The sequence below is a fragment of the Chelonia mydas genome, chromosome 13, assembly GCF_015237465.2.
Source record: "Chelonia mydas isolate rCheMyd1 chromosome 13, rCheMyd1.pri.v2, whole genome shotgun sequence".
Lineage (NCBI taxonomy): Eukaryota > Metazoa > Chordata > Testudines > Cheloniidae > Chelonia > Chelonia mydas.
Genome location: NC_051253.2, coordinates 11617332 through 11628107, shown reverse-complemented (window position 1 = coordinate 11628107; position 10776 = coordinate 11617332). Strand labels below are relative to the sequence as shown.

The 10776-nt window shown below is 40.9% G+C and overlaps 1 protein-coding gene across 1 annotated transcript; it reads left to right on the top strand.

The window, feature by feature from the left end:
* The first annotated feature begins 1640 nt into the window (after positions 1–1640).
* Positions 1641–9998, top strand: C13H20orf85 (chromosome 13 C20orf85 homolog). The gene is made up of 4 exons (XM_007059858.1): positions 1641–1702; positions 3436–3517; positions 5571–5669; positions 9843–9998. The coding sequence occupies exons 1-4, from the start codon at positions 1641–1643 to the stop codon at positions 9996–9998; spliced, it is 399 nt and encodes a 132-aa protein (XP_007059920.1).
* Positions 9999–10776: the final 778 nt, after the last annotated feature.

The window sequence follows — 10776 nt, the reverse complement described above, 5'->3', positions numbered from 1 at the left end:
TTCTTCACACATCATAAAGAAGCAAAAAAGCCCCATTGTCTCCCCCCACCACACACACCTTTAAGGTTCCTCTTCTGCTATTTTTGCTTTGTCCCTCATTTTTGTTTTTGCCACTCTTCACAAAGACGAGCACATTTTAGGGCTTGGGTGGGTTGAGAAGAAAAACACCATCTGTAAAATAGCGAACACGTCAAATTACAAGTCTGTTAATAAGAGTGTTGGGGAGCAGGGAGAGGGAAGAATAACAGCAGGAAAGATCATCAGAATAAATAATCAGGCCATTGAACTTGGGAAAACACCCTATCAGATTACACCTTGACAATGGACTGATGCATCAAATTCCATTTGTCAAATGAAAATAACTAGCAAATCTAATAGTTGCATGCAGGATGTTTGCACAACCAAAGGCTTCTAAAAACTAGCTGGATCCTGGAGGACACCTATTTATATTGCCGTTCAGAAAGCACCACAATTAAGTAGTAGTAATCCTGATGTTTCTTAATTGCATTGTTTTGCAGACCTGTGTCAGAGGTCACCATGTTTTGAGGAGGTGGGTGGCGGTGGTGTACCTGCCAACAGTGGAAAGATATATACACTACAGGGGCAATGGATTGCATTAGCTGGATTGTAAATTCTTTGAGGCAGGGCTCACCTTTTGGTTCTATGTTTGCACAGCACCTAGCACAATGGGGTCTTTGTCCATGACAGGAGTTCCTAGATCCCACTGCAATATAAATAATAAATAAAAAAGCATGGCCATACATTTTTGTTCCCTTTGAAATACATAAAGGAGGGAGATAGAGAGGATAGTCAATATTCTGGGGAAATTAAAAGGGAAGGCTGGCATGTGCTAAGAATGATTTGGGAGTTTAGGGTGGTAATGTGGGCCTTGATGGGTCATGACTAACAGTGATTACTGGTTGGGGGTTCAGGCTTCTTTTGGGAGGGCGCTGAGCCCTATCAGTGGTTTGGGGGCATGGAAGGGGTGGTGGCTCTCAATGGTTTTTGGAATAGGAAGGCTGACTTTAGAGTGGTTTTCTGTGGGGACTGCAGGCTTTCTGGCTTTGAGGCTATGGATTGCAGTGGTGTGTGGGTTTGGGGTGGCTTTTTGTGGGGGTTATAGCTCTCAGTGACTCCTGGGTTGAGACCTGCGGTTTTGGAAATGCTGTTCTCTATCAGCAGCCTCTGGGCTTGGAGGGCTGTTGCGCGGGGACTGGGGATGGGGCACTGTGTGTTGAGGAGGGAAGATGCTGAGCTGGATTTGGGCGTGATCAGGATGCTGTGGGGGGTGAGGAGAGGAGCTGGGTTAGGGCTGAGCAGGTTGGGTGCTGCAGGGGGAGGGAAGATGCCGAGATGTATTGAGGATCATGGCTATGGGTTGGGGCCCTGGGGAAAGGGGAGATTTGAGCAGCAGGCTCTAGGGTGCTTGTTATAGGGAGAGGCAGTGGTAGCCTGGGAACCGGGTGCCAGGCCTTATTCACTCCTCCCTGAAGCCTGAACGCGCCGCCGTCTCCTAGCAACACCTGAGGTGGCAAAGGGCAGGGCCAGGCTGGCTCAGTCCCAGGCATCAGACTGTACCGGAGCCGCCGGAGGGCTCAGCCCAGCCACTGGGGGGGCACTAGTGGGGGCAGGGGGGAGCCATGGCACAGAAAAGCACCAACCCCGCCCAGCAATTCAACTTTGTGGCTCAGGATAATATCTGGTAAGGCCTCCCCCACTCCTCTCGCTCTGACGTGCCCCCTCTGAGTCACCACTGAATCTCCTTCTCCCACCCCCCATCCCCTTCACTCTGGCTTGCACCCCTCCTTGGGTCGCTACCCAAAAATCCTCCCCCTAATCCCTCGCTCCAACTCCCCGCACCCCAGGTCACCACCCGAATTTCCTCCCCCAACCCCTTGCTTTGACTCCCTCTCCTGGGTCTCTACCCCAATCTCCTCCCTCCGCTGGGGTCTCCTCCTCCAACCTCCTCTATCCAACTCCAAAACCTCAGCCCCTAAACTTCTCCTCTCACCCTGTGGCCTCTATACCAGCCTCAATTCTAGACACAACCCCTTTCCCCCAGAAGAACCCCACCCTCACGCACACACACCCTACCACATGGCTCACCCCATCCCACATGGCTCCTGGCCCAATCCTGCAGACACAGTTCAGGTACCCACTCCTCCCCTCCTGCAGCCTCAAACTCATTGCACAGCTCATGCCCCCTCTCATGCCCATTCCCAGGACCTTATCCTAATGACCTTCCCTATCCCAATCCTCATTTCCTCCCATCACTGATTCCACTGACCTCCCCCAGCTCTCTGGTTTCCTGATAAATACTTATTTATCTAAATTGCCTATTACATATAGCACTGCCTTTGTTAATATTCCCATCCTTCTCTATTTGCCCTCATCTCTGGATATATATGACAGATTTTGCCTGATAAGTGTTATACCATGTAAAACTCTTGAAAAGCTTTCATGTCTCTATGAAATTAAATACCTGTTTTAATTTTAAAAAACCCTAGCAAGTATACTTCTGAACAGAAAAGCTAAGCAGATGAGACATGAATGTGAGGTGGGCTACATATGTGTTTCATTCATCAATACGCTCAGCACTCCACGGTCATTGGTATGATTCTTGTTACACCCATTTTTCTCACATATACTTATATATGTGTGTGATGTAGAGTGGCAGGTACCAATAGTAACTGGGAAAAATAGCAAGCAAAGTCCTTTTTCTTAAGGTAAGAAAAAAACAGATGAATGATCAACAAGGAGTGTTGTAAATGCGATTCTGAGCAGAGTTATACAATAACAAGTTCCTTTATAAGTAAGACCTTTTTATTTCATCAAGTTGTTTGATTGTTGAGGACCTTTAAAAACTATCACTCAGTGAATAGAATAAATCAACACTTTTGTAAATTCTCCAGTAATTCTTAATGGAAAAGAGTTTTTGCTTAAAGTCTAAGCAATAGTCATAGTTATTTTGGTGTGCATTTATTAAATTAGTTTTATCTGTAGTTCACTTTTAACAGGTATCTCTGGTTAATCGAGACATACAAAATATGAAATCAGGTCTGTTCTCATTGACAGGTTCATACAATCGTTTTTTCATGGCTTAATGGCCACTACTGTAACAAAACCTGCCAGTATTATTGAGTCAGGATTCCCAAATGATTATGTTTCTGAGACTTCATCTGATGATGAATTCTAAATATGAATCTAATTTAGCAGGGGACATATTCAGTCTTATTTTTCCCTGATAAGAAGATCTTTGGCTCAGACTTCTTTAGCCTTAAATTTTTAATACAGACACTTTTGGTTTAAGCTGGGGGACTACAATTTCACAATTTACATTTCTCATCATTGTAAATTGTGTTTTGTGACTTTAGATTTTTTTATTTTGATAATAGCTGGGAAAGTCTTTTTAAACATAATTTCTGTCTGCTTCAGGAAATACCATGTTGAAACTGAGTTTGAAGCTGCAAAGAAATGGTCCATCAAATGGGGATTTTTAACAACACCTTTTGAGGAGGTAAAACTAAATTTGATGTAGCCTGTGTATGAAATTTACTTGAATAGTATACCCAGAATAGTTAGGTATGACTTTCAGTTAAGATGTCCCAGTTTAGAATCATTATTATTGAAAGCCAAGCTGTAACAGGGTGCACACTGTGCCTCTCCAGTTCGGCCCTTCTCCCCCTCTTCTCAGAGACTCTTCAGGCTGGTGCAACCCCCGTGCTCTTTATTTGTGATCAAGTCCCCACCACCAGTTCCCAACTATATACAGGCTTTTTACAACAGTTTAGCCTACCACAGACCTGGCCGCCACCGCCGACAACAAACAACAACAACAGACCGGGACCCGGACCTTCCTCTCCTGGCCTCCACCCTCCTCTTTTGCTCTCACTTCCTCCCAGCCTTATAGCTCCTGCTAACAAGGCAGGGAGCTGTGGTCTGTTACCAAGCAAGCATCAGGCTATCTACCCAACCCCAATCCAGTCCCCCTAATTGGGGCTGGAATGGCAGGAACTGATTAAGGCACCCTGCCATACAAGCAAAATGTATTTCTCCAAAGAATCTTCATCTTTTGCAGACAACAGGAATGGAGCATATAAGTGTAGATAAGCACTGATAACTTGGAGCCCTGTTTGTAGGAGTACTAACAAATGAGGTTCTTTTAAGGTGATAGTTCTAGTTTCTTTCAGAATAAAATATGACAAGTTGTACTTTGTCTGTTGCACATATTCTAATGTTCCTCTTGACGTACATCACTCTCAGTGGTGGTGACAGGAACTAGATGCACTGATACGAGAATATTTCCCCTTTGTTTGTCTATGAGATGCTTTTAAAATGGAAGGAGGGCCAGGATTTAGCTAATTTAATTTTCAGTAAGGAATTTTACAATGTGCTAAAATGATCTCTACTGAAATAGGGTTAATGTTGCCACTGAATTTAATGGCAAACCTCCCACTGGTTTAAATGGGAACAGGTTCATGGCCTGTATATTTAAACATTACAGGATGCATATTAAATTCAGTAAAATGTGAGTCACTTAATTGATTATCTGACACGATCTTCTCTGTGAGACTACTTTCTGCATAATTTTTCCTGTACTGAATGTCTTGAAAGAATGATTAAGTGCACCTAAAACAAATTGTAAAAAATGTGAACACAAACAGCAATAACAAAGGGCTTGCAGCTTTGCAAGTTTATATATTATGATCCATTGGTTAGAGCATGGATTGGATGGCAGGGCACGTGGATTCTGTTCCCAACTCTGCGTAGGCTAACCAGACAGCAAGTGTGAAAAATCAAGACGGGGGTGGGGGATAATAGGAGCTTATATAAGAAAAAGACCCCAAAATCGGGACTGTCCCTATAAAATCAGGACATCTGGTCACCCTAACTCTGCCACTGATTTGTGTGACTTTGGACAAGACTCTTAATCTCTCTGGGCCAGCTTTTCAAAGGTACTTAAACTCTTGGAGATGCATATAGGTGCCTAATGGGACTTTCAAAAGTGCCTAAGAAGGATAGGTACCTAAGTCCTATTGTCCATCTACATCTTTAGGTGCCTGTGTACTTTTGAAAATCTGGCTCTCTGGGCTTCAGTATCCCTTCTTTACAAACAGGGTAAATTACGCTTGTCCACCTTTGTACAGCACTTGGAAATGTAAAGATGAAAAGCACAATATAAGCTTTAACCAATATGTTTAATGCCATATATTACTATACATTGTATATTACAAATATATTTGGCACTTTTATTATGTATTTTTAGTTTGTTGTCACACAAAACAAATTTGCAGGTTTCTTCAATTCAGTGAAGTAAGTGAGAGTTGAGGGTGTTCGGCAAGATTCAGCCTGTCTTAAATTCAGAATTAAAGCTCTTTCTGAAACTGAAAAGTGCATTAGAACAGCTTCCAAAGCTGTATAATAAATAGTCCTGTATTGGGTGCCAAGAACACAGTGCACAGATATCGTAGTGATGGGAATGGTATAGATATCTGATATTAAAATGCTATGACAACACATTTCTTAGCCTGAAGTGTTAATTTTGATTAATGTTGGTATTCTATTTTTAGTTGATAAAAGACGAAAAGAAAGAACCCACTAAGCCTAAGATAGAGCTTCCAGAACATTTACAAATCCGACCTGTGACACCAGTGGAAAAATATATTAAGGTTAGGCAATAGATTTAAAAACGGCAATATACCAGTAGGTTAAATCTGTCCTAAGCAGCCACCCAAGTGCTAAAAGTCAGTCGCCTAGTAGAGGCGGGTCTTCCACTAAAGGCCAGACTAAATTGTATTGGAAACCTCGAGGATACTTTAAAGGGTTTGCTTAAGCCAGGGAATTTTCTCTTTTGATGTGGTTGTTACTATGGGTTTCACTGTACAACAATCAACTATTATGGTAAAGCACCTCCTCTTTAACCTCCTGTGTAACATAAGGTTTATATAGTATCAGACCAGTCTTCTAATGTGGTGGGGGAGGAGGGTAGCATATATAAGGAGCTCAGTGGAAGCTTCCCTCTACCTCCATCTCACAATGATTTCAAGATTTATCATAACCCATTTTTAAGAGCCATTTTTCAACTTCAACAACGTTGTAAAAACGAATCCTTGCTCTGTCTTTATTTAAATAAATCATTTTTTTCTGGATTTTATTTATTTTAAGCCCTCTTAGTGGCACAAATTAGATTTTCTTGCTACTCCTACTAGGCTATCTTCTAACAGATGATTCAGCAATTTGGTTTTATAGCTTGTCATTGATACTCATATTCCTGAACGCCAGTGGGAGTTGTACACACACCTGTTTCTGACAGTGGAACCTGGCACATTGTTTAATTCACAATTTTACAGTGTTTGTACTTCAAGTGGATGTCCCCACTCATGCAATCTTCTGCTTAGTAGCCAAAAGAGCAGCAAGTAGCCACAAAACAAAGCAAAAATAAAAGCACGTGAGAAGGGAAAAATTAAAAGGCAGAAAAGAACAGAAGGGAAAATGGGCAGAATAAAAATGGTGGCAACAGTGCCAACCTGTGATGTGAGAAGACTCTGATCCATCCTTTTCAAGGGGGCAGCAACAGAAGACATTTGGGAGCTGCTAGGTTAATAGATAGTTGGATTTACAGAGACCCACAAGACTTCAAAGGGACTACTTGTGTGAATTAGGATTGAAAGCCCCATAAGCCCGAATCCTACAAAGACATCCACCCCCACAGACACTTACTTCACCCCACTGAACTGACCAGAACTGTGCCAGAGTAAAAGATCGTATGGGCAGATTTCTTAAAGTCAGGGCCTTATATCATCATTTCCTTGGGAAAGCGCTCCTGTTTCGTATATCTATAAAGGGCTATGAACACCTGTGTCTCAATCAGTACTATTACAGAATCTGCTGTAACATTGCATCAATGTCTGTAACTAGGAAGTGAATTCTTCTTCCTCCTTTGGTGTGGTTATTGTAACCTTTTCCTTATAGCAGTAGATCCACTGATCACCGGTAGTCTGCTGAGAGCTGACTTGTGATATGGTGTTAGCTGTTCTTCTTTCCTGCTGCTGGCTCAGATTAAAGACAGCCAACAATACATTCAATTTCTTAATATTTCTCTGCCATGTAAGCAATTAAGCAATTGCCAATGAGCAGGATACACAGTCAGAAACAGGAGGTGAGCTGGGGGTCATGCAATTGCCAATGGGAGGGGAGGTTAGTTCAAGAGACGACATCTCTATTAAGATGCATACCATATTATGGAAGAAAGTACCATTAGAAACCCCGCCTTCTGGTGGAAAAAAATCTTTTTAAAGGATTTACAAAAATAATAAGCAACAAAACTGTTACCAAAATCAAAATAACTGAAAATTAAAGAAAAAGTTAGTGCAGAATGTTAGAATTGAAAAAGTGCCACCCTTTCTGCTGTTAATGCTTCACATTCTTAAACAGTGTTGTAAGACCAAATATTCAAGTCAGAGCCAAGCTTACCTATGTCTACACAGCAGCTAGAAGGTGTGAAGCTCAGGTAGACACACTCTCACAGGCTCTGCTTGAGTTAGTGCACAAAAAATAACTGGGGCCATAGCAGCATGATTGGCGGCTCGGGCGAGCTGTCTGAGTACATACCTAGGATCTTGGGGGGGGTTATACCCAGGCAGCTAACCCAAGCTGCCACCATGCCACTGTGACCATACTGCTCCTTTTAGCGTGCTAGCTGAAGCAGAGCTAGTGCAGACGCAGCTGCCTGAGCTGTGAATTACACTTCTTAGCTGCAGTGTGGACCTACCCGGAATTTGTGGGCACGATTGCACCTGCACCCGTCTTGTGCATGCAAAGTGTGTACGACAAATTCAGCAGTTGGGCACTCAGCTGCAAGATTAGCATGAGTAGCCAGTGGTGTGTGCTCAGAAACAGAGGCCAGAGCTTCAGATTTGACCTCTGACATATGAATTAGCCAAGGAGAGCAAGAATTAGTGTAGTAAAACTATTTCCCCATGTTTATTCCCCCCCCACCCCACCCCCCATTGTTCCTCAGACACTCTTGTCAACTGCTGGAAATGGCCCACCTTGATTATCACTACAAAATGTCCCCCCCTCCCGCCCCACCACTCTCCTGCTGGTAATTGCTCACCTTAAGTGATCACTCTGGTTACAGTGTGTATGGTAACACCTATTGTTTCATGTTTTCTATGTATATCAATCTCCCCACTGTATTTTCCACTGAATGCATCCGATGAAGTGAGCTGTAGCTCACGAAAGCTTATGCTCAAATAAATTTGTTAGTCTCTGAGGTGCCACAAGTCCTCCTTTTCTTTTTGTTGGATCTATGCTGCAGTTCATCCTTTTACATGAAGATCCATATTAATGTTTTTTAAATCTGTGACTTGAAATTATCACATTTGCTCTCTCTCATGGCAATGCACAGTAATAACATGTCTGTTCCTTTGGCTGGGTTAGATATGTAATCTCCTGGCCTTCTCTTCCCCTTCTCTTTCCTGCAGAATAGAGGTGGAACATAGTTTTCTCCATTATCCTGCTCAGTGGGTGGCATTTATGGCAATAGAAAATCATCTCTTCAAAGGAAATGCTCCACCTCAATATCAAAAACATTTTTCAGTTTTGGCCAAAGAACAAAGCAAAACAACTCTGGCAAAAGAATAAACTGAAACATTGTTCTCTCACTGTGTATTTCTCTACTGAGTAAGTCCCCAGATGTTAAAGTGATACAACAGAGAGCACTTCTAATGTGCCTTAGTGGGATGATTCAGCCAAAGTAAGCAGTGCAGTCAGCGATCAGAGAATGCTGGCTTTTGTTTTGTTTCCTTCTTACTGATTAACTTGATGCATAACCATCTTTTATGCTAGAAACAGACTTTAAAGGATAAGTAGTTCTTGATGCAAGAGCCAGCTTGGTCAGTAATATCTTCAGTGTTTGGCCTCAGAACTATTATTTCTTAGCTATTTTACATCCAATTTGGTACCAAAATGTCTGCTTCCCTTGTTTAGAAATGTTACCTACCCAGAGATTATTTTAATATTTGATAGTTGGGAAACAATTAAAGCATCGGCTTAAATTTTGATTCTAACAGTGAAAACCAAACAAAGGCTCTAGTACTTTATTAAACAAAGGTAATGATGAGAAGCTATAATCTAAAATATATTAAACACTTAATTCTTTCCTGCCAAATGAAGTTAAAGCTAATTTTCATACTCTTCTTTTTGCTTAAGTTGCCTTTCAACAGTAGAGAAAACTTGAAAAATCAGATGTATGTTGATAAAAATTGAGGATTGGATGGCAAATGGAATGCTTTCCTTTTAACTTCTGATTACCTCTTGTTTATTACCTTTGGAACTAACTTATTTTCTTCGATACATACTGATTTAAGCATTGCAATAATTTTTAAGCCTGTTGGTCAAACAAAACCAATTACTTAACCAAAACCTCTTAATATTTTCCATTGCTATTAAAAATATTTCCAACATAGCTTGTAGAATGGGCCCCCAAAATATTCTAGATGGTTTTTAATTATGACATCTGTATTATGGGCTCAATGCGGTAGGGTGCTAGCTCAACTCTTGAAGGTCCTTAGCTTCATCAACTTCCATTGATTTCAATAAAAGTTGAAGGTTATTCAGTACTATGCAGGATGGCACAGCATATACTTGGCACCACTTTAAAGAGAGAATTCATTTAAACTTTTAAGTAGTATTCATCAATTTTCATTTTAAAAAAAGAGCTATTTGAAAAGAAATTGTCCATTCCATCAACACTAGAATACAAAAGAGCATGTTGCATAGCAGTACAATAGAAATGAACAAGAAATATACTTAATTCTATTTACTTACTCTTATTTCAGGTCTACCCATCTCCTCCAATCCCTAAAACAACTCAAGGATTTATTGGCTGGAGATCATCTGTGCCAGGACTGGAACTTGAACGTTATTATCAGATCAGTAGCTGCAAAGGTGCCTTTCACAAGGATCTGAAGTGGCCTGATGAACCCTCTGATTGACATTAAGAAATAACGAATAGGCATATTGAGCCATTTTTTCTTAATCTAAGTTAATATTCAGTAGAACAAATGTCAGATTTGCATAAATTGATATTAGAGAGTAAATGTTTGTGCATAGTGTCAGCAATATATTAGGTAAGCGGTGTATGTGAGAAATGTAGCATGTCAGTTGTTACTGTTTTATTGAAGTCTACAGTATACATACTGTTAGTGCACATTTTGGAATGTTTTTCCATGAAAGCAGCCCTAATTTAAAACACCTTATTTTCTGCAATAAGTTTTCCTGTAAAGAATCCTAGGAAGATTATTTAAGTAGCACCCTTCTAGTTGTCTGCATTACAACTTATCTATGACTGTGCTGGTGAGTCAGAATTGTCACTAAGCCATAAATTACTAAATACATTGTATATGCTTTATAGGTAGTTTGTGTAATGAACACATCTGTGTTATTTTGTGGATCCCAGTTGAGCTGCCTTATCAGTATAAATAGTTCACACCGATTCTATTTATCTGCATGCAAGGCGGTTGCTTTCAAAATCAGAACCACTTAGATGACTGATCAAAAAGGTATCCATATGTACGTTGGTGAGCATTTAACTGTATATAACAATACAATGACTTCTCAAGTATTTGAATTACAGTAATTATATTAAAATAATTTACATAATCTAGAGCTTGCCAGAGACTCGGAAATAGTTTGTTGAATAAACTGACAAAAGCAACAAAGTTGGCCAAATTCAAGTAATTGTATAGCATTCAAACACCTCCGAAGCCATCC